We start from the raw sequence: 24,987 nt of genomic DNA, 5'->3' as shown, positions 1-24,987 counted from the left end.
TTATGCTCCCAACATAGGAGCACCTCAATACATAAGGTGCCATATATGCTAACAGTCATAAAAGGGGAAATCAACAGTAACACAATCATAGTACGGGACATTAACACCCCACTTTCACCAATGGACAGATCATCCAAAATGAAAATAAATAAGGAAACACAAACTTTAAATGACACATTAAACAAGATGGATTTAAATGATATTTATAGGACATTCCATCCAAAAACAACAGAATACACTTTCTTCTCAAGTGCTCATGGAACATTCTCCAGGATAGATCATAACTTGGGTCACAAATCAAGCCTTGGTAAATTTAAGAAAATTGAAATCGTATCAAGTATCTTTTCCGACCACAACGCTATAAAACTAGATATCAATTACAGGAAAAAAACTGTAAAAAATACAAACCCATGGAGGCTAAAATATACGCTACTAAATAACCAAGAGATCACTCAACAAATCAAAGAGGAAATCAAAAAATACCTAGAAACAAATGACAATGAAAACACAACAACCCAAAACCTATGGGACAGCAAAAGCAGTTCTCAGAGGGAAGTTTATAGCAATACAATCTTACCTCAAGAAACAAGAAAAATCTCAAATAAAAAACCTAACCTTACACATAAAGCAATTAGAGAAAGAAGAACAAAAAAACCCCCAAAGTTAGCAGAAGGAGAGAAATCATAAAGATCAGATCAGAAATAAATGAAAAAGAAATGAAGGAAATGATAGCAAAGATCAATAAAACTAAAACCTGGTTCTTTGAGAAGATAAACAAAATAGATAAACCATTAGCCAGACTCATCAAGAAAAAAAGGGAGAAGACTCAAATCAACAGAATTAGAAATGAAAAAGAAGTAACAACTGACAGTGCAGAAATACAAAGGATCATGAGCGATTACTACAAGCAACTATATGGCAATAAAATGGACAATCTGGAAGAAATGGACAAGTTCTTAGAAAAGCACAACCTTCCGACACTGAACCAGGAAGAAATAGAAAATATAAACAGACCAATCACAAGCACTGAAATTGAAACTGTGATTAAAAATCTTCCAACAAACAAAAGCCCAGGACCAGATGGCTTCACTGGCGAATTCTATCAAACATTTAGAGAAGAGCTAACACCTATCATTCTGAAACTCTTCCAAAATAAAGCAGAGGGAGGAAGACTCCCAAACTCATTCTATGAGGCCACCATCACCCTGATACCAAAGCCAGACAAAGATGTCACAAAAAAAGAAAACTACAGGCCATCTATCACTGATGAAGATAGATGCAAAAATCCTCAACAAAATACTAGCAAACAGAATCCAACAGCACATTAAAAGTATCATACACCCGGATCAAGTGGGGTTTATCCCAGGAATGCAAGGATTCTTCAGTATACACAAATCAATCAATGTGATAAACCATATTATCAAATGGAAGGAGAAAAACCATATGATCATCTCAACAGATGCAGAAAAAGCTTTCAACAAAATTCAGCACCCACTTATGATAAAAACCCTCCAGAAAGTAGGCATAGAGGGAACTTACCCCAACATAATAAAGGCCATATATGACAAACGCACAGCCAACTTCATTCTCAGTGGTGAAAAACTGAAACCATTTCCTCTAAGATCAGGAACAAGACAAGGTTGCCCACTCTCACTGCTATTATTCAACACAGTTTTGGAAGTTTTAGCCACAGCAATCCGAGACGAAAAACAAAAAAAGGAATCCAATTGGAAAAGAAGTAAAACTGTCACTCTTTTCAGATGACATGATACTATACATAGAGAATCCCAAAGATGCTACCAGAAAACTACTAGAGCTAATCAATGAATCTGGTAAAGCAGCAGGATACAAAAAAATGCACAGAAATCTCTTGCATTCTTAGACACTAATGATGAAAACTCTGAAAGAGAAATTAAGGAAAGACTCCCATTTACTACTGCAACAACAACAAAAAATACCTAGGAATAAACCTATCTAAGGAGACAAAAAACCTGTATGCAGAAAACTATAAGACACTGATGAAAGATATTAAAGATGATACAAACAGATCGAGATATATACCATGTTCTTGGATTGGAAGAATCAACATTGTGAAAATGACTATACTACCCAAAGCAATCTACAGATTCAGTGCAATCCCTATCAAACTACCAAGGGCATTTTCCACAGAACTAGAACAAAAATGACCCCAAATAGCCAAAGCAATCTTGAGTAAGGAAAATGGAGCTAGAGGAATCAGGCTCCTTGGCTTCAGACTACACTACAAAGCTACAGTTATCAAGACAGTATGGTACTGGCACAAAAACAGAAATATAGATCAATGGAACAAGATAGAAAGCCCAAAGATAAACCCACACACATATGGTCACCTTATTTTTGATAAAGCAGGCAAGAATATACAATGGAGAAAAGACAGCCTCTTCAATAAGTGGTGCTGGGAAAACTGGACAGCTACATGTAAAAGAATGAAATTAGAACACTCCCTAACACCATACACAAAAATAAACTCAAAATGGATTAAAGACCTAAATGTAAGGCCAGACACTATCAAACTCTTAGAGGAAAACATAGGCAGAACACTCTATGACATAAATCACAGCAAGATCCTTCTTGACCCACCTCCTAGAATAATGGAAATAAAACCAAAAATAAACAAATGGAACTTAATGAAACTTAAAAGCTTTTGCACAGCAAAAGAAACCATAAACAAAACGAAAAGACAACTCTCAGAATCGGAGAAAATATTTGCAAACGAAGCAACTGACAAAGGCTTAATCTCCAAAATATACAAGCAGCTCATGCAGCTCAATAACAAAAAAGCAAACAACCCAATCCAAAAATGGGCAGAAGACCTAAATAGACATTTCTCCAAAGGTATACAGATTGCCAACAAACACATGAAAGGATGCTCAACATCATTAATCATTAGAGAAATGCAAAACAAAACTACAATGAGGTACCATCTCACACTGGTCAGAAGGGCCTTCATCAAAAAATCTAGAAACAATAAATGTTGGAGAGGGTGTGGAGAAAAGGGAATCCTCTTGCACTGTTGGTGGGAATGTAAATTGATACAGCCACTATGGAGAACAGTATGGAGGTTCCTTAAAAAGCTAAAAATAGAACTACCATATGACCCAGCAATACCACTACTGGGCATATACCTTGAGAAAACCATAATTCAAAAAGTCACGTACCACAATGTTCATTGCAGCACTATTTACAATAGCCAGGACATGGAAGCAACCTAAGTGTCCATCGATAGATGAATGGATAAAGAAGATGTGGCACATATATACAATGGAATATTACTCAGCCATAAAAAGAAACAAAATTGAGTTATTTGTAGTGAGGTGGATGGACCTAGAGTCTGTCATACAGAGTACAGTAAGCCAGAAAAAGAAAAATAAACACTGTATGCTAACACATATATATGGAATCTAAAAAAAAAAAAGATTTTGAAGAACCTAGGGGCAGGACTGGAATAAAGACGTAGACGTGGAGAGTGTACTTGAGGACATGGGGAGAGGGAGGGGTGGGCCGGGACAAGGTGAGAGAGTGGCATGGACATATATACACTATCAAATGTAAAATACCTAGTGGATAGCAGCCACATAGCACAGGGAGATCAGCTCGGTGCTTTGTGTTCACCTAGAGAGGTGGGAAAGGGAGGGTGGGAGGGAGACACAAGAGGAAGGGGATATGGGGATATGTGTATACATATGGCTGATTCACTTTGTTATATAGCAGAAGCTAACGCACCATCGTAGAGCAATTATACTCCAATAAAGATGCGGAAGAAAAAAAAAGTATAATTTTTGCAAAAAAAAATCAAATATAACAAACTCTAAATAAACACTATGTACATAGTCTATCCAGGGAAATAACTATGACAACTAAAAGCCATCTCCATCACCCCAAGCCAATAATAGCCAAGATAACCTGGAAAAGATCATAGTTTGGAAGAGAAGAAAAAGATTAAGTAATTTACTCAAGGTCGAGGGGCGATAAAGTGGTGGAGGCAAGATTCACATAGTCTGACTCCACAAGCCACACTCTTACTCACTACTGACAATTACAAAAGGCATGGGGCCAGTTACAGACGGCATGAGCTAACAGGAGGAAAAACAACCACCCCCTACACTCATGCACGGCTGGTGGAAAGTCACCTGACACAGCCTCTCCAGAAAACTGCTTGGCATTTTCTAGGAAAGCTGAAAACATCCACATCCTGTAACTCAGCAATTCCTCCCCTACCTATATACTCTTGAGAAACTCAGGCACATGTATAAGGCATGTGCAAAAAGGTTGATAGTGTATCCTTCATACAAGCAAAAACTGGAAAGAATCCACAAGAATGAAAAAAACTAAAATGAAATACAATGTAGCAATGACAACAGAAAAACTACTAAGGTAACACATGTAATATCTGATAAATCCCCTGTACAAAATGGTAAACAAAGAAGCAAGACCCAAAAGGATACAGACAACATATTTACATTTATATACTTTTTAAGGTAGTAAAACTGTATCTAAAAGCAAGGGAATTATTACCTTAAAGTCTGGATTATGGTTACCTCCAGAGGGAAGGGGCCCTTCTGTGAGCAGTGCTGTACTTCCTAACCTGGGTGGTTGTCTCATATTACATTGTAAATTTCTGTTTTATGCACTTTTTCCTTGACTATTTTATAATTTTTTTAAAAATCACTCATTTTTGGCTCAAGGAAGTTCCTTAATTCTAGCCCAGAGGCCTTCTCTAGTGGCCAGATAGCTGGACTATAAGTACATTAGCATACATATGTAAGTTTATCTCCCAATCTACAACCAAATTTTTACAAAAGCTATTAACAGAAGTTCAAGTAATAAATTTATCAGCCAGATAAATTCCCCTCTGCTTTTTTAAATCAGAGAAATGGTCTATATCGTAAAACCTGCAACATCTACTACTCTGTGTGACATGTAACATTGATAAACCCATAGTCAGTCTGTATAATGCTGTGCATTGCCCAGCCTGAAGGTAGCGGGCCTGATGGCAGTGGCACTACAACACAAAAGCCTTTGATTTCAGACTAACTACCAGTATCCAAAGGATGACTCCTAGGTAGTGACTGGAGAACATGTGACACTCATCACAACAGGGAAAAACCCAGCAAGAATAGGGTAAAGGAAGATGAGATCCATTTCAGCCACACTGAATTTGAGTGCCTTGTCCAATGAAGAGTTGGAAGCAAGAGCCTGGAGCTCAGAAGAGAGGTGCAGCCCGGACCAGACCTCTGGATGTCATCAGCCCAAAAGTGGTTGGTGAGGTAAAGAATGGGTCCCAAGAAAATGCCTGAGATGCAAACTATCATTTCTCATTTTTTTTTTGCATGCCAGTTCATACACTACGGTTAACTTTGGCAGTAGGCCAGAGCATATTTCTAACTGCACAAAGTAGGAGTTGTATACTATCAGCTCTGCTCCTTAGATTGAGTTCCAGGTAAATATAAAATAGCACATTACATCTGATAAAGCTTAAAAGCAAGTAACCTTACTATTTGTAGGTAGGTTCAACTGCCTGCAGCTAGATAAAAAGTGCTTCTCAAGGGTAAAAAAATCATTTAGAGCCATCCAACAGTAATGCAAACTCCCGGAGAGAAAGGCTTACTGATTAAGCAAATGTCAAGTTAGCACAAAGTTATGCAGTCAGAATGAGGTATTAAAAGGTACTTTGGAGACATTTGGGTTGTAAGAATTTTTGTTGATATTGTAGCTGGTTGCAGAAGTTTGTAAAAAACAAAGAGAATGAGTTATTACTTAGGCAAAGGGTTCTACTTGTGCTTAACAGAAAAAGGGAGTCTAATAGTTCCCAAGGGCCCTTAAACCTAAGATTTTAAGCAGAGTCCAAGTAAGTCTATAAATGGGCAAATCTGCTCACAAATTGCCAGAAGGCAAGATCAATAAAACTATGATTCACAAATTATACTTACCTGGAAGACTGGTTATAAATATTCCTAATGCTTATTAAAAAGAGAGCTTTGTTCTAGCCAGCTATCATTTCCCTTTAACTCTAGAACTTTCCTCTAAACTAGATATGACAATCCCATAATCATTTGTGTTTAACTTCAAATCCCTAGAGGAAATTTGTAAAACCCTTTGTTATCCATGCATGTGTTGACTTTTATTCTGCTATCTGTACACTGTCCACATGCATGCCTGTCACTGGGTCTATCTTCAACCCTAAACTGCTAGAGCCCATGGACAGAAACTAGCTGGATCCCTCCACAGCACAGAGTGCCAAGTAGCCACCTGAGAAAATTATAACTAGTAATTTAACATATAAAATTAGGAGGAAAATGTTTTTCTAGTACAATTACTTGAGGACACAACCCATCAGATAGCCTCATTATAAACCATTCATGATTACTCATATTTAAAGATTCCTTGAACATCTATCATTCATTTTTTTTTAAATTAATTAATTAATTTATTTATTTTTGGTTGCATTGGGTCTTCGTTGCTGCGCACGGGCTTTCTCTAGTTGCCGCGAGTGGGGGCTACTCTTCGTTGTGGTGCACAGGCTTCTCATTGCGGTGGCTTCTCTTGTTGTGGAGCATGGGCTTTAGGTGCACAGGCCCAGTAGTTGTGGCTCGCGGGCTCTAGAGTGCAGGCTCAGTAGTTGTGGCGCACGGGCTTAGTTGCTCCGCAGCATGTGGGATCTTCGCGGACCAGGGCCTGAACCTGTGTCCCCTGCACTGGCAGACGGATTCTTAACCACTGCACCACCAGGGAAGTCCCTATCATTCATTCTTCACCTACAAAGTACTTACCACAAGTCCAATGAAAACGTTCCCTTTTTTTTTGTCTTTAACATTTTCCTTATTTTCACAGATACACAGAAGATAGCTGGTAGAAGTATCAGTCGTTATCTCATCGACATTAACAGCATCATCCAGCTTGACTAAAGGATTTACATGTAATAATTATTAAAGAAAAACAAATGCTACATTCCCATTAGCTTTTCTCCCTTAAAATAATGGTTCATTTTCCTGGGCATTTTTGCTTTACGCAAAACTCTTCCATATAGCATTTATTCTTCTGATTTATTCTGATCATAGTTACATGCCTTATCTTCCCTAAGATATAAGATTCATGAGAACAGACAACTATTATCCAATCAAAGGCAGAAGGCAAAGGTATCCAATCAAAGAACAGTTTTAAAAAATGCTATTTAAAACAAAGCCCTTGTAACATTTAAGAAAAACAATTCCTATTCGAAAAGGATATCTTCTCCAATAAGTGTAGATTTTGTATAAAGAGCAGTTAATTTCCGGGAAAAGACTGAACTTTTGTTGTCCCCAATGGCTTTTAACGCAGCTGTTTCAGTTTGTTTCACAACTCCCACCTTCAACAAAAGTAAGAAATACTGTATATCAAATATGATGGAAAATTTGTTAACAAAACATTAATTCTAGATTTTGAAAGGTTAATTCTGAAACATATAAAATAAACAAATTAGTCCACAATGTCCAGAGGTAGGGCTTAAGTAATAAGTACCACAAGGACCTTGCAAGTGTGGATAAATCACTACGAAACACTCCATCACAGAGTTGAAAAACTTTTTACCCTAAATATCTAATATGTTAAAAACTCATGGAGCTATACTGCCAATAATTATGACAAATTTTAATTTCTCCAAAATACCAAATTCCAAAACCTGGTAGTTATAGCCTACCATCTTAGAAAACATTTCGCTCTCTGGAAGAGACTCCAATCCCCTTTTCCCACAAGTTGAAGCCAAAGCTGACCTTATATCCCTTGGCCACAAGGCGGCGTACGTGAACAAACAGCCGGTGAGTAGGTATGCTTGCTGTCATAAAGTTGTGATCTAAATGGCAATAGATATTGAGCTCCCGGGCTGCAATCTAAAAAAATTTAAGAAGAAAATATCAATAAATTTCTACTTCTAGATTCCCTGTGCAGTGTTTGTTCACTTTGTTAAAAATCCATCAAGGTATACATTTAGGATTTGTGCACTTTTCTGTGCCGTATGTCAATAAAAAGTTTAAAAGACATTCGCTGTGTAGAAGCCTATGGTTTTATCTTTTTTTTAACAGTGTCCATGGCCTAACCTCAAAGCCAACATCTATATTTATAAACAACTCAGAAAAATATGACAGGTTTTCTTTTATGTTCTTAGATCTATCAAAACCTTCAAAGTGCTGAGCTTTCCCTGCACAATACAGAGAGCATGAGTCTGAAATAGAATAAGAATTTGCTACTTAGCACATGCAAATAACTGAAAATTAGGAGATACCACAGAGTATACGTAAATGATGAACCTCCTTGGACAGAGGGCATCTTTGAGGAAGTGAGAAGAGAACCCCCTGGTCTGGTTAGCTACTTAATGATGCATGAATGATAGGAATGCAGAATCAGGCAGCACCATCTGATTCCCTACGTTTTTCTACAAAGTCCCAGGGCCTAGATATTGCCCACTGGAGCCACGGAATTGGTGTCATTCCTACACTCTCACTCCCCTATACCACCCGTCTCTGAACTGTATTAGTTCATCACTGTAGGGCAAGAAGACATCAGTCTTTACTGTGGTCAAGGCTGAATTCAGCACTCAACCTAGAGAGAAGGGCAGAGAACAGCACTTCCTTTCACCCCTTCATCTACAGGAGGCCAACCACGTGGTTCCCGTCCTCAGGAAACACGCGGATGCTGTTTCAAAGTCTAATTTCATGACACAGAAGAGAGCATCATGCCATCTGAACTGGAGAACACCACTTTCCTGCCACAGGACTTAGGACACTAGAAGAACAGAAGTTGGCCAGGTCTCCACTTCCCATCCATGAGGTGACAGACGAGCCGCCTCATCACTCTCTGAAGACGTACTATCCAACCAGGCCTAAAACTAAGGGGTCATCACAATCATTCATGACTTCAACAGCACCATCAGCAATACCAAGCCTAAGCTTGCCCCTAAATGCTCAAATTTACTTTTAACCTTCTTAACTTAGGCCTACATCACACACCCCAAATTAAATACAAACCCAACTTAGAATAAGATAGCAAGACAGCTGACATACAGAGACCTGTAAGACTTCACACACTTGTTGGTGGCTGGCAGAGTTAATGTGCTCTTCCACTGAGACTTAACTATGTTCCTGGCTATGAAAATTCATAAATTAAGGGTAAAAAGAGGAATTTCTGTACATCTCAATTTTTTTTTTTCTTGCTTGAGTCTTCATTAGGAATACTCACATGACTATGGTTCATTCACAATTGACTTTCGATGGATGAAAGGTACTGGGCCAGCACCATGGAGAATAAGCACGAACATTCCAATAGGGACCCCTCACTTCCTTCCCCACAAATCTAGCATCCACCAAGTTTGCTTGTGTCTATATTTAGTTCTTACTTTAAATGAAAGTTTTTTTGAAGGTAACTGATCACATTAGCTTCTCCATAAGGTCAGAAAATGAAATAAAAACACTGGAAAATATTTAAGGCTGGACAAAAAAACAGGAAACAGTGTCTGAGAAAACAACTTACCTCTGCATCTTCCCCAAAGAATCTATACTTATATCCACATTCCACACACAAAATTGCATCTTTCTGCTGCTGCTTCATTTCTAAGTATTGTAATTCTAAGGGGGTGTAGATGCTTTTGGTCCGTTTGTTAGATGGTTTAGAATCAGAAGTCTTCTGTAAGTTTTCATAACTGCTATGTGATGATCCAAAATGACTGAGTGTCTTGTCCTGGCAACCAAAAGATATTTATAGTTTAAAAAGTATTAACTGTAATAATAGTTCCAGAACGTAAATTTGGCACAAAGCTAATAATTGGTGAATCCAAGTGAAAAGTTTACAAGAGTATATCATATATTAGGCAAATTTTCTTGCATGTTTGGAATTTTTTCAAAGTAAATGACTTAAAAAAGTGAGCCAAACTAAACTACTATATAATTATTTGAGCAAATTTTGAAAGCCTAAACTAGAAAAGCTTTCTATACTTCTTTCTAAATTGGATTTCATTAAACCAATTATAATTAACCATTTTTTTTTCTTTATTCCCAGATATATAAGGCACAAAAAGTCATCAGGCATCGATCTCTCTCTCTCAGCGGTAAGGCAAAACCACTTTCAACAAGCATGCCAGCAGCTTAAGCTGCACTTAATGTTTAAATTTCCAAGTACAGTCTAAAAGATAGTATATTCCATAATCTTTATTCCAAGAAAGAATCACAATTTGTTTGGTAAAGAGAGATGAGAAACAGCTTTTGGAAAGCATAAAGCACAAGGTTACATTTTCAACATTAGTATTCCTGATATCCACCTGTCTATATGAAAACCATAATTAAATCCAGTTCACAGCTTAGAGCGAATTCCTTGCTTCTGAGACTTCTTAAGGTAAAATGAAACAAATCTGTACAACTGATGACATAAAAATTCATATTTTAAGGCAAGGCAAGAAAAATCTAAACACAAAATTTTTCTCTCCCCATTTTGGCCCCCTCCCTCCCCTTCAGTGTGTATTGTGCATCTATCTGCCTTATGCTTAGGTTTAGCAGAAATACCTGCTCAACCATTAAGATCAATTTTCCTCCTTCTGGTGCCAGCCTTATAACTCCTTGGAAGCTAACATTTCTTTCTCAATCCTGTAAGGGGTCACAATGACCCACTGCTCGCCTCGTACACACAGACATCTATGGTGAACTTTATATACAATGCCAACATACCATTTCCCTTAAAGATAGCCATTGGTGCATAACATACCGGTCAGACGACCTGGGGAGATACTGGGCACCTAATGGAAGTTTCCTTAGCTTAAATACTTACTTATGACCTTATTAATGTTACTAGCTATATTACTTATATTCTGCCTATTTTATAAGATAATTGTTTCTTGCATTACCAAATGTATGACTGAGCCTCCAATAAAATTAATGATTAGGCAACTTAAAACGACTGACAAAATATACAGTCCTACATGATCAGTGATTTTAATAGTGTAACTCTAGATATGGGAAGAAGCAACAAGAGGGAATCTTTTTCTAGACCGTAACAGAGTATAAGACAGGTGGTTCAGAGGCTTTCGGCTACTGTTAACAGGGCCTAGTCCAGTAACAGCACAGTGAGTGGCCTATCAACAAAATCCTTGCCTGACCTGAAAATGAGTACTCCTAGCGCCATAGGACAAATTGATCACAAAATGCCTCCCAAACCTTGGTTGAAATTAAGACCGAAAGGGAACCGATTATAAAATAAAGACTGTTTGCCCATCACCCAATTCTACAAGAATGAAGTCATTAGCTACTGTGGTCGCTGACCTATATTACACCCTGAAAGGAATTTAGGAAGAAGATCAGGATGAGGCACTTTGTGAAACTTGCCCTCAGATAGTTAGACATTTTCAGGAGAAATTTTTTATAAACCTGGATTCTTGCATCATCCCATACTTAGAAAAGCACTAAAATCATTAACTACGATGTCTGTTCCTTGTGACTAGCAGCAACGTTCTACCGAGATGCGTGCTTGAGTGCAGATACCCCCTTTGCCAAAATCACATATATGCTGGCCTCCCCCTTTACTTCTTTGGAACAGTTCTCAGAGCTCTCTGAGAGACTATCTCCCGGGTTATAATCCTCAGGTTGGCTCAAATAAAATTTTTCACTTCTTTCTTAGATTGACTATTGATTAATTATTTTTGTCAACAGGATAAATCCAGCTTCTAATTAACTGTCACTGGGTCACTGCCAACATCTAAAAACTTACAGCTACCCCTGAAATTAAAAATATGGCCTAAAAGACTAGTGACCAGCAGAGGCAGAGAAGAGAGAAAGAGAAATGTCTTATATGGCCCCGGGAGGGGACCACAGTCCAAGGAAAGCCCAGAAAGACGTTCTTTACAGTTGGCAGTTGCTAAAGGTTTAAAAAATTCAGCTTAGCTGGAATAGCAGGTAGAGACACAGTTTATCTGAATAGCGTAGCCAAGCAAACCTCCAAAGATCAGCAATGAGATCTGGTAAGGTATGGACAGGCGTGGCAGGAGAAAAGTGGGTAATATACCAGGTTGGAGAATGCATTTGCTTTTAATTATGATGGATTTTCTACTTCATTTCCCTGACTGTTATCTAAAATCCAGGAAAACCACATATTGCAAAACTTAATGAATACTTAAAAAAATATATTTCCTGGAAAAAGAAAGTTCTTACTTTATACCTTATTCATATATGGAATGAAAGTAGGAATCCAGCAAATAGTTTTAACCATATGGGATACGAATAAACAAGTCAATCTGAATACTTGAGTATTAAGCAACTTTTTTCCCCCACCATTTGGGTGAAAATATTTCTCAGATATACTCTTTTTCATATTCCCAGAGACAGCATTCTGAACTCAATTTAACTTTGTCTTGACAATTGAGGATGATCAGAATAATAAAATGGGAATTTCAGGATCTATTTCTAGGTGTCCCTTCTAATTGGTTACTTCTAATGTGCTGTGAATCAGAAATGCCAAGTTGGTCATTTTATGTATAAACCAACAGTAAATCTCATGAGACCCTAGGATAAATTCTCCAATTAATAAAGTGAACATATATAGACAAACTTTTTTACCTCTATACTTTATGACCACTACACTCAGGTGAACTGCTTCTAAGTATTAAAAAAAGATTAAAAATAAAAACAAAGCAACTTTTTTTCTGATGATGTAAAATAAGTCAATGGATCTTATGGCCTGGCTGAAGGAGGAGTTCATGAATCTGGACTTTGTGGGAAGGAGTGTGAACTTCTGAAAATTAGATACAAAACTGTGTTGGTCTGAGTATTTTTCTGAGTAACGAATCCATAGTTTTCATTAGATTTAAATGACTCATAAGAAAAAAGTAAAGAACTAGTTCTCTAATTCCATGGTTTTCGATCATGGCTACACATTAAAATGAGAGCTTTTAAATGATATCCATGCCCAGTTTTCCATGAAAACTAACTAAACATGATTCTGAAGAAGGGTTCTTACTATCGGTATTTTTTTTTATTGACGTATAGTTGACATACAATATTATGTTAGTTTAAGGTGTACAACATAGTGATCTGATAATCAAATACATTATGAAGTGATCATAAGTCCAGTAACTAACTGTCACCATACAAAATTATGACAGTAAGGTGATTCTAATTTAAAGCTGGGCTGAGAACCACTAATTCTGAATTATAGATTTCAATGATGGATCAAGAGTTAAATTCCCTGATTTTGCAATGGTGAAAAATACTAATAATCACAAAACAGTGGAAGAAGTAAGGAAGCCATATACATTTGGTTAAACTCTGAATTTATTATATCAGCCAAGCTTTCAACTAAAAACCTCAAAACATCTCTATAAATTATTCACTGTGATTTTCCAGGCTAATCATGGAAACTATAGGGAGGACTATAAGAAACTGTGCTTGTATTATCAATAAAGAATACCCCCAAGTCAGTGGCTCCTAATCCAGGCTGTACATCAGAATCTGCTGGGAGGTTTTTTTGGTTTTGTGTTGTTTTAATAAAACCAATTCATCCTGCCTTAATACATAGTAAATCACAATCTCCAGGAATTAAAAAAAAAAAACTAAAAAGCAAAAGCTCCCTCAGCTAATTTGGATGATCAGCCAAGTTTGGGAACCAGTGCCCTGAGTGAACCCACAAACCTAATGGCACTTCAGAACCTACAGTTCTAAGTAACTGAATATTCATCTATATAAGAGTTACATACCTTTTGACTAGTTTGAGATTTGGAATCTTCAGAAGAAACTGCATTCTTTGCACGTAGAAGATTGATATCATCAAAATCAGTACATTTTGGCAGAACTGCAAATCTCTTCTGAAGAGACTCTGTCTGGACTCTATTTTGAGGAAGGGCAGAATCGCAGCAGAATTCTTTCAATTTTTCCAGAGACTTTAAAACGATCCTGGTCCTCAGATGTTTCTTTGGCTCTTAGCAAGTCAGAAGAAAATATAACAATAGTATTTTATCTCATTATGTCAATTCATAATTAGCATAGGATTTTTAAAGAGGGAGCGTCTCACTAAAGCAATGAATCTAACTATAATGTGAGAAGGAAATAAAGAAACCTCGGGTTCAGGGTGAAGATGGCATATTGAAACATAGATCTAATTTCACTTGGTCCTGAAACCCCATTAAAAACTACAACAGGGCAGAGAGAAGAGGTGACAACTGCAAGCAAAATATCTGAAGCTAGAAGGATAAATGGATAAGCAATAACCAATTTAGCATACCTGAAAGCTAAACCCTAAATCAGTAATATATAAAACCAGGAACGAATCCTACTTACAACACAAAACGCTTATTAAATGGCTCAAGAATCAGGGCACCAGTGGCTCTGGAAATGGAAAAAAGGGAGGTTCTAAAATAAACAGAACTGGTTCAAAACAATTTAATCCCTAGACCGCTACGCCACTCCAAACTCAAGGGTAACTGTCCTCCTTCTACCTCAGAAGAAGACTGGAGATTTCTCTGGAAAAGGCAAAACAGGCACAGGTGAGATGCAGTACTGTGCCTGAGCCATAAGAATGATGTGAATACAGGCTTACTGTATGCGGAGAAACCAGCCTCTTCTCACCAGCTCGCAGAACACAGGCAGCCAGAGCTCTCCCTCCAGGCAGGAGCTCACAAGGCTCTGGACTAGGGAAACTGACCAGCTCCATGGGAAAGACCTAAAGACACTGACACCAGGAATTCACCAAGGAAACCAGATCACCACCCCCAGGACATGTGCCTTCCTGCCTCCACAGCTTTGCTCATGCTATTCTTTCTCCCCAGAATGCCCTTGACCCCAATTTTCACATGGCAAATTGTACTCATTTTGTCAAGACCCATCTCAAAACTACTTTTTCATGGAATTCTGCTAATTCTCCCAGTTCAAAGTCATCTTTTCTTTCTCTATGCTCCTATAACAAGATCGCATCTCTCTACAGCACTTATCACACTCTGCCAATTAGCAGTTATTAATAAGCAAGCAACCCATAAAATAAGGGAAACTATCACGTATTGGGTATCTACTATATGCCAGAATACATCTTTTCACCCTTTAGAGCAATACTATTAGGTAATTACTATTTAATATAAAGAAACTGGGACTGCATTTATTATCTCTTACTTTCCCATTAAAGCAAAAACACTCTGAGGGCAAGAGTTGGGTTTTGTTCATTTCTAAAAGTTTAAATATTTTCATATTAATATTCAAACCTCTTTTTAGATCTATACTTTATCCTGTCTCCTGTTAACCTTGTAGCTAGAAAAATGTATATTTGAAATCTCTTTTCAAATGTATATATTCATCTTATTTACTGTTATTCTCCCCTTTTCAGGATGTATACTTGAATCACTCTTCAAACATATACTGTAAGTTTTTATATTATATAAGGACTTCCCCCCTATCGATACAAAAAAACTTTCCTGGGATGGGGGTGGAGTATAAGTCTTAGAATTGTACTCATGTGAAAAAAGAATATATAAAACTGAAGTGTTAAAAACTAAGGTGAAGTACCCAGGGACTCTTCTAGCTAGTGAATGCTCTGCTCTTTTCTTCCCATTATTTATTTTTTTAAGTAAACAGTAAAGTTCATATTTCAAAAAATTCCATGTCTATGGCCTTATTTCCACAAACTTCAGGGTTTGCTAGGCTGGATGTGCAGCAAGGACTTAGCGTGCATGTGGTAAGAGCCCTTGATGGCTCACTTTCTTGCCCTCCTCCTTACCATCCTTCCCTACCCTACCCTACTCTCACCACTGCCAAGGAAGATTCCGCCATGAAGCTCCATCCTTGAGTTATGCTCAATACAGAAAGGCTTTTGTCGGTTCAGAAAGATCCTGGATTGAGCCCATGCTTCTGTACAACCTCTCTGCTACCTTTCCACATCTCTTAAAGTTTTTTCTCTCCTTTTTCTGTGTAGCCATCTTTCATCCTTAGGCTACAATGACTTTCTACAAGTGCAGCTCAGCTCAAGAGTCAGGAAAGAAGGTGTCCCACACTTGTTCATTTATATCAAGCCATTATGATTCCTGAACTATAAAATAAGAGAAAGAACTGGTACACAAGCAATTACCCAAAATTACAATTTTTTCTTAATGCTCCTAGGACCATCATATCTTGAGCCATCTAAAAGAAAACCAGGGGGAAATATGAACATGTTAAATGCGGGAAGAATGAAGCTTACACAGGAAAACCAAAATCTTTCATTGCCTTCCTCACAGATACCTAAGAGAGATTCTAACACCTCATAAGGCCCTCAAGGAAAAAAACTAAATTGGAAGGCTTCTCAAGTGCAAAGCCCCCAAGAGCTACGAAACCCTCATGCCTAAGAAGGGACACAGATATAGGCACCAGTCCCTCCATTAGGCCTTGAGGAAGACAGTAACTACTGTGAAAAACCTGGCTCACAGAAAACTGAGTACTATGAAAATTAAAAGGGAAACCTCCTAAAATGGAGTTGGGAGGGCAGGAGGGAGAGCTCTCCTGGACATACCACCCAGCATCAATACAGATCCCAACAGGAAGAGACTTACCTTGCATCTCCTACAGAAGTGACACTAGTTTACTACCACCAGCAGGAGGAAGATTTTCTCCTTGCCTGGCAACAGTTCAACCAATCAGACTGTCACAACTCAGCCAAAGAAAAGCCACTATACTTTGTACTCCCAGTTTCCTCCAATGACCCTCCCAAATTCCTCTTCTCCTCTATAAAAGAGTTTCCTCTCCTTTGCCTTGCTGAACTTGCATGTGGTTTGCCATAGTTGCATGTCCTAAATTGCAGTTCTTAGCTGCTCCCAGATAAATCCATTTTGCTGGTAAAATAATTGGCTGTTCTCCTGTTTTAGTTTAACAGTACCCAAATAAACCTTAACCTCCATATTCTGCTCCTATACTTAAAAGCTCACTTATACTATTTCCTTTTCTGAAGATGCCATGAAATGAACTATCAAATTGCCACAATATGAGATTAAGACTTGCCAGCATTATCACTAAAGTCCCTGAGCCCTTAAGAGGATATACCCTAGAAACAAGGCCATTGGTTGCTGTCCCAACATGTTAAATAGACCAAAAACTTCTCGCTAAAAATATTTCACTGAATTAACACCTTCACTGTTTAAGCTTTAATTTTTTGTGTACCATAAAATGGAAATTCATAATAGTTACTTTCTCTACTCAGGCTTCCTCCTCTAGGCCTAGGTTATGAAGGATCAAGGAGGTAGAAGAATTATCATATTTTAAATAAAGAATTTTAATCTAGAAGAAAGCACAGAGTAGATGCTGAAATATAAATATGTGCCACTATCAACAGATTTTTTAAAATCTGTATAAGAATCTGTTTTACAGATAAAATAATTCATCTTAAAAAAAGGAAAAAAAAAAGGAAAGAAAAAGAAAAGGAAAAAAAGAAAAACCTTTGGAATATTACAAACATATTTTAAATCAGTTAAATTAAACACAATGTTCAGGCAAAACCAATCTATACTGAAGTCAGGATAGTGGTTATCTTTGGTGGGGGAAAGGGGTTGTCAGCGGGAGGGAGCACAGAGAGGTTTCTGGGGGTCCTAGTAATATAGTTTCTTGATCTAAGTGACGGTTATATAGGTGACTTCAGTTTGTGAAATTTATCAAGCTTATGATTCTCTACATGTGTTAAACATCTATAATGAATTAAAAACAACAACAAATCCATGTTCATAGATCTCAGGGTCTCAAGAATTCTCTGTTTGGGAAGATAACTTACAGCCAATGTTTTTGAGGGTTTAAGCTCAAAAGAAGATATTTAAGCTTAGGCAGATAAAAATAATACACAAGTCAAGGAGGAGAGTCTTAAAAAGAAAAATAAATAGACTTAAGAGACAGTTTCAAATCTTGTCTAACAACAGAAACCCAGGTAAAGGGCAGAACTTCCTCTTCTTTTAAAAGACTTATTTTTTAATCTTAGTGCCCTTGTTTTTAAATATTCATTCCAAATTGGGGCATGTTGTTTTAAACATCAAAAGGTGATTCTTTTTTTAAGAGCATAAAATAAAAATGGAAAGTTCGTTGGATAAAATTTTTTACCCTGTATAATAGGCAGTCATTACAGAATGCAAAAATGGGAATTTGGGGAATGGCATATTTGATTCCATGAACAAATTTGATTTTTTCACTAAAACTAAGTAGCTTTATACTCAGCCATAAAAAAAAAAAAATGAAATAATGCCATTAGCAGCAACATGGATGGACCTAGAGATTATCATACTAAGTGAAGTAAGTTAGACAAAGACAAATATCATATGATATCACTTATATGTGGAATCTAAAATGTGATACAAATGAACTTATTTACAAAAACAGAAACAGACTCACAGAGTTAGAAACCAAACTTATGGTTACCAAAGGGGAAAGGCCGGGGGTGGGTGGTGGCACGGTGTGGATAAATTAGGAGTTTGGGATTAGCAGATATAAACTACTATATATAAAACAGATAAACAATGAGGACCTACTGTATAGCAAGGGACCTATACTCAATATTTTGTAATAACCTATAAGGGAAAAAAATCTGAAAAAAAAAAAAAAATATATGACTGAATCACTTTGCTGTACACCGGAATCTAACACAACATTGTAAATCAACTATACTTCAATTAAAACAAAATTCTAAATAACTAAGTAGCTTTGATGTTAGGATATTAATTGCAGTGTGTAATAATTATAAATATTAATCGATGTCTTTTATAAAATGGTCTAGGGTAAACTAGAAACTATATGAATTTAAGGCAAATTTCAATTTGAACTTTCTGGATATGGTTTAAAGGTATAATATCTGATACATTTCCCGGGTCTTTTTTAAAAATTGTATCTTATTTTTATATACTCTGGCTATATTTTATAATATCTTTAATTGATTTTGGAAAGTCCACATTTATATAGTATTAAGATAATGGATATTTGTATTTATCAAAATGCATTTGAGACAGAGTTCTACACTATGTTTATCTGTAATTAAAATAAGAATAATAACAAAAAGTCAAGTCTGAATCTGGGGAGATTTTATTTACCAAAGGTAGCCAGACATATATATATTCCATCCCATATGTTCTTCCTATGTGATGCTGACACTCCTGCACTGAAAGGTGGGATCCATGTTCCTTCCCCTTGAACCCACGCAGGCCTTTGTAACTAATTCAACCAACAGAGTATGGCATAAGTGACACTATATAACTTCCAAAGCTAGACTGTGAAAGACAATACAGCCTCTGTCTGGCTCTCTCTCAGGATACTCATTCTTGGAAACCAGCCACCATGCTATGAGGAAGCTCAAATTAGCCCACACAGAGAGACAATGGGAGCCAGCTCATACTGGTAAGTGAAATCTTCAAGAACTTTGTGAGCCAGTTGTAAAACACAGCTATTATGTTACAGTATATAAACTTACAATTAAATGAATTACATTAAAAACAAAGGCAATAAATACTCAGACCTCACTGCTTCCTAAAACTTTTATTACATTTTACTACTATCTATAATCTAAAGATTATTAACATTGTCTCTGCATGGTGTAAATACTATATAATGGTGTGCTATTGCAACTATGCATCCTTTCCCAACTCTAGAAAAGTCAAGGCTTAAGAACGGGGCTACTCTAGACCTTCTCTTCCAAAGCTTAAAAACAATCCCTAAAAAGATCAAACTGATCCACAAGGAATTTAACTACTTGCCAGAACAAAATTCAACACTCTTTAAAGAAACACAAATCCCAGCACACAACAACACAAAGTTCAAAATACTTATTATCAGGACTTCCCTGGTGCTGCAGTGGTTGGGAGTCCACCTGCCGATGCAGGGCACAGGGGTTCCACCCCTGGTCCAGGAAGATCCCACATGCCATGAAGCAACGAAGCCCGTGAACCACAACTACTGAGCCTGCGTTCTAGAGCCCGTGAGCCACAACTACTGAGCCCACACACCACAACTACTGAAGCCCACGTGCCCAGAGCCCATGCTCTGCAACAAGAGAAGCCACCGCAATGAGAAGCATGCACACAGCAAGGAAGAGTAGCCCCCGCTCGCTGCAACTAGAGAAAGCCCGCACGCAGCAACGAAGACCCAACGCAGCCAAAAATAAATAAATTTAAAAAACAAAAAAACAAAATACAATCCAAATAATTAATTACTAAACTTGCAAAAAGTAGAAAAATCAGTCAAGGTGTACAAAACCAGAAATGATAGAGATGATAGAATTAGCATATAAGGACATGAAAACACATAAACATGTTCCATATAATCAAGAATGAAAAGGAAAAAATAAAGAGGAGCAGAATGGAAGGTTTTTGTTTGGTAACAGCTTTACTGAAATACAATTCACATAGAAAAATGGGAGATTTTTTAAAAAGAACAATATAGAACTTCTAGAGATGAAATATACAATATCTGAACTGAACATTTCACTGAATTAAATTTGTCATATTAGATACTACAGGAAAAAAATATCACTGAACTTGAAAATACAGCAGGAGAATCAATCCAAAATGAAGCAGAAGGGGAAATAATACTGGAAAATAAATGAAAACAGCTTCCTTATTTGAGGGATAATGTTAAGTAATCTAGCATCCCTATTAATAAACTCTCAGAAGAAGAGAAAGGGAAGAGACAGAAAAAAAATTTGAGAAAAAAGTGGCCAAAAAATTCTTCCAGATTTGATGAAAACTATAAATCCATGGAACTCAAGAAGCTTTAAATGAACTCCAAACAGGATAAAGATTAACGAAGAAATAAAAATTTTTTTAAATACTAGACTAAGGCCCATCAAAATCAAATGTGGGCAAACCAGTGATAAATACAAAATCGTAAAAGCAGCCAGAGGAAAAAAGACATATTAGGGAAATCAACACCATAATTAAAAAACACCAAAAACACCTTGATGTCACAAATGCTAAAGGTTAAGAACCTTTGAAAGAATACTATGACTCCCTTTCTTCTTAAATATAGGACTTTTCTAATATATACTTTATCTAGTTTACTGTGACTTCTCTTCTTTTAGAGATATATATTTGAATTTCTTTTCAAATGTATGTTTTACCTTTTTATTATTATTCAATTTGTTTTCAAAACACATATTTAAATCACTTTTCAAATGTATCAAGTTTCCTTGTGAGTATAAAAGCTTCCTTCCCCTGTGGATCCTAGGTATAAAAAGGAGCTTATAAATTGAAGAATTAAGAACTGAAGTAGATCCATATAATGGCATATTATTCAACAATAAAAAGGAATGATGTAATTTAGAGTACTCAAAATCATAGAAAGTAGAATGGTGATGGCCAGGGACTGGAGGAGGGGGGAATGTGGAGCTATTATTTAATGGCTATAGAGTTTCAATTCTGCAAGACGAAAAGAATTCCAGAGATGGATGGATGTAATGGTTGTACAAAATTATGCATGCACTTAATTGAACTGTACACTTAAAAATGGTTAAGATGAAAATTTTATGTTCCGTGTATTTTACCACAATAAAAAGAAATTAAATCAAAACAACTTTTGAAAGGAAGGAGGTACCGATACATGCTACAACATGGATGAACCTTGGAAACATTACGCTAAGTGAAAGAAACCAGACAAAAAGGCCACATACTGTATCATTCCATTTATATGACATGTTCAGAATAGGCAAATCTATAGACAGAAAATAGATACGTGGTTGCTTAGGTCAATGAGGGGGGCGCTGCTTGGGGAAAATGGGAAGTGACTGCTATTGGGTACTGAGTTTCCTTTGGGGGTGATGAAAATGTTCTAAAATTGACTTAATGAGGGCTGCACAATTCTGTGAATATACTAAAAGTCACTGAATTGTACATGGTAAATGGGTGAATTGTATAACATGTGATTATATCTTAATAATCTGTTATTTAAAAAAAAAAACCCGAGGTGGAGCAATCACCCAGCGTTTGACTGGGGAAAGCTCTTTCTCCTTCCTGAGTGTGATTTTTACCAAGTAGCAAAGGTCTTATTTCAAAACATTCCAAGTCTGTTGCCTCTTTTCCACCTCAGCTCTCCTGGGTGCCTGGAAAAGTTCCTTAAGTGTGGTAACCCTCAATCCTCACCTATCACCCACCTCTTCTAAAAAGGAGGACAGCAAGGGTTGTTTGGAAGAATAAAAGAACTACAAAAAGCCTGTAGAACAATGGAAGGCAAACAGAGGGTTCATTAACAGTTTGACGAATTTACTGAAAAACTGAATAGATCAGGTCCCTGTAGAGTAATGAAGCAAAGAAAGGTAGACAACCCTGGAAAATGCAAATTCTGTCAAGTCATGCCTCTAGTCATGGCCCCTTCAGGTAGGAGGAGAAAAAGGGTATCATCAGATTTATCCTTCTTTTTAACCATACGTCTCCATTTCTATAGTTATTTCATACTAAGGCTTTCACGTTAACCCTAAATCCAAATTTTACCTCTTGATCCACTAAATTGAAACTTTTTTTTTGGTTTTGTCTCATTTTCTTTACCTAATTTCCTGGGGATAATGAAGAAAGAAGCATTTTCTGTCCTCCCCTACCACAAATTGTCTGAGGTCAAAAACTAGAGAAAAATCTGCTCAACCATCTGTATCCAATACCTTCTCTAGAAGTCCAACAGCTCAGGAATAGTGGTTTTACCCAAAACCCTTTAGCATACAGAAAAAGCAGCTCCATGATTAAAAAGGACAGGGTAGATCTACGTGTCCTGACATTGAAAATTGTTCAAAATGTTCTGCTAAGTGGAAAAAAACAGTTGCAAATTAGTATATATAGTATAATAAAATTTATAAAATATTATTATTAGTTAACTAATTTTGGGGTCTATTTGAGTACATGTAGATGTGTATAAACAGAAAAACCTGGAAGAATGCACAGCACCCCCAAAAATTAGCAGTAGCCCTTACTGAAAGGGAGAGATTATGAGGTCTTTTACTGTCCACCTTCTACATTTCTGTATTGTTTGAAATTTTTATAACAAGAACGTTTTACTTTTATAATCAAGACAAAAATTTGCTAGAGGGAATAAGAGAGAAAATTGGGAGAACTACAGCCAAATTGCAGAACTCCAGCTCTTACCTCCACTCCCCCAACCTCTTACCCACACCACCCCTTATGAAGGGGCCAGTCTACTCAAGCACAATGGAGACCTTTCTCCACAAAGGAAAAAATGGCCCAATACTCCAACAGTCTCCTCTGTCCTCAGGAGAATGCGAGAATATCAGAGTCATGACTTGTAAGAATGAAGAAAAATTGCCCCAGAACTCACCAGGGTTCTCAGACATTACTGAATCACTTCCTTCTTCCTTTTCTTGGACTTTCTTTGCTTTCTTTTTAACAGGCCCATCACTCTCCAGTGGTCTCTTTTTACTTCTGTCGATTTCTGCAACCTATGTTAGAAAATGATATTATCTCTAACCTCAAAACTTGATGTATGCAAAATAATTTAAACCTTACTTCTGAATGACAGCAAGGTTCTTGCCATCCACCCTTCATAGAATCATCTATTTAGAGTTATGGGTGAACTGTTTTACCATCTTCAAAGACAAGGTGGAGACTGGCAGGTCATGAGCCTCAGCACCTCAAGCCCTCCTAGAATTAGAACCAAGGCTGCTACTTTTCTTCACTCGATCAGCCTTCCCCTATCTCAGATTATGACTCACCCTACTTACCTATGTTAAATAGAATACCTTTAAGAAAAAAACCTAATATTTAGAAAAGTTGAATTTAGACAGATAATTAAAAACAGTATCATTTTCGAAATGTTAATTGTCATTTAACTGTTTCACATTCAAACTCGGTTTATGTTCACCACTAAAAATGCCACAAGATTATGGACTATATGCTGGCAGAAAACCTGTCAAAAACTTAAGTCCTTCACCAAATAACCTCTAAATGGTAGGCATAAAATAAAATCTTGGTGAATTCATGAAAATGTAGGCTATGGTCAAAAAACAAAGACAGGAGAGGAACAATCATCTATGGAAGAAATATAAATGAAGGGAACAAGATTTTGAAGCAACAGGAAGCATCCAACAACTAGTCATCACATCTGTATCATCTTAAGAAACTTTATCCACCCAAATTGTGTATCAGACTTTATAACCTGAACTACAAGGGGTACAGTCACCAGGGAACTGCACAACACGACTTTGACCCGTAAACGCTTGAAATACTAAGCAAGGCTGTTGCAGCCTTAAAAACTAGAGATTTAACAGCAGTTTTCGTCTAGTCAGCTAACCAAACACATACAAATAATAAATAATGCTCCTCTTCAACCCTCAATCCAGAAAAAAAAGGGGGGGGCGGGGAGAGGATGGAGATTAAAATATGTACCCTTTGACTCTAACCTCATCAGAATGAGCTCAGGTCTGCCATTAAGAGCCGGTGTGACCTTAGCCTCAAATCTATTACCCCAAGTGTAATATTACCCTAAAATGTCTGAACTCCACCTAGGACGTATGCGGCCCTGCCTCTTCCCTCTTTCTCCTTCCTGAGCCCGACCCCTTTCCCGCCTGGCCAAGTCATCTCGCATATTCTCGCGCACAGTCCCCGCCTCCTCCCGCTCCACCCACAAGCACCGCCCCCGCCCGTATGGTCGCGCCCACTCCCCGATGGCCCCACCCCGTCCTGGACCGAACCCACCACGTGTGGCGGCAACTGAGGCGGGAGAGTGGACGCTAGGGGCGCTGCGGAGTCAGAGTCAGGATCCGCCTTCTCGGCTGCACCCGTTGCGGAGGAGGTGGATTTCAGGCTTCCCGTAGAGTGGAAGAATCTGCTCAAAACCGCCTGCCTTGCAGGGCTTGGGCCGGCGGGAGCGGCGCCACGAGAGGCCGGTTTCCGGCGCGACATCGCGGGGCAGGCAGCCACAGCCCGGTAGCAGGGCCGAGCTGGGAGCGCGAGCCCGCGGCCGCCGTTCCCAGGGCGTCTGCGGGCGCGAGCACGTCGCGACCCTGCGGTGCGCCGGGGCG

General features: G+C 37.7%; 1 protein-coding gene across 5 annotated transcripts in view; it reads right to left on the bottom strand.

Annotated features, from left to right (window-relative positions):
* Positions 1-24,987, bottom strand: part of MSH3 (mutS homolog 3) — a 262,769-nt gene that overhangs the window by 162,082 nt on the left and 75,700 nt on the right. The window contains exons 1-7 of one of the 5 annotated variants that reach the window (XM_061189402.1): positions 24,641-24,954; positions 23,286-23,406; positions 13,745-13,965; positions 9,541-9,747; positions 7,788-7,904; positions 7,267-7,384; positions 6,810-6,955 (exon numbers count right to left, since the gene is read on the bottom strand). In XM_061189402.1, coding sequence (XP_061045385.1) covers positions 6,810-6,955; positions 7,267-7,384; positions 7,788-7,904; positions 9,541-9,747; positions 13,745-13,965; positions 23,286-23,406; positions 24,641-24,868 — 1,158 coding nt within the window. In that variant the 5' untranslated portion in view covers positions 24,869-24,954. Of the gene's footprint in view, positions 1-6,809; positions 6,956-7,266; positions 7,385-7,787; positions 7,905-9,540; positions 9,748-13,744; positions 13,966-23,285; positions 23,407-24,447; positions 24,523-24,640; positions 24,955-24,987 lie in introns of those variants that run through there. The other 4 variants (XM_061189403.1, XM_061189404.1, XM_061189405.1 and 1 more) reach the window with 4 other exon arrangements.

Source organism: Eubalaena glacialis, chromosome 4, assembly GCF_028564815.1.
Source record: "Eubalaena glacialis isolate mEubGla1 chromosome 4, mEubGla1.1.hap2.+ XY, whole genome shotgun sequence".
NCBI classification, from domain to species: Eukaryota; Metazoa; Chordata; class Mammalia; order Artiodactyla; family Balaenidae; genus Eubalaena; species Eubalaena glacialis.
Note: the sequence above shows the minus strand (reverse complement) of the source record. Positions and strands in the feature narration are given on the sequence as shown.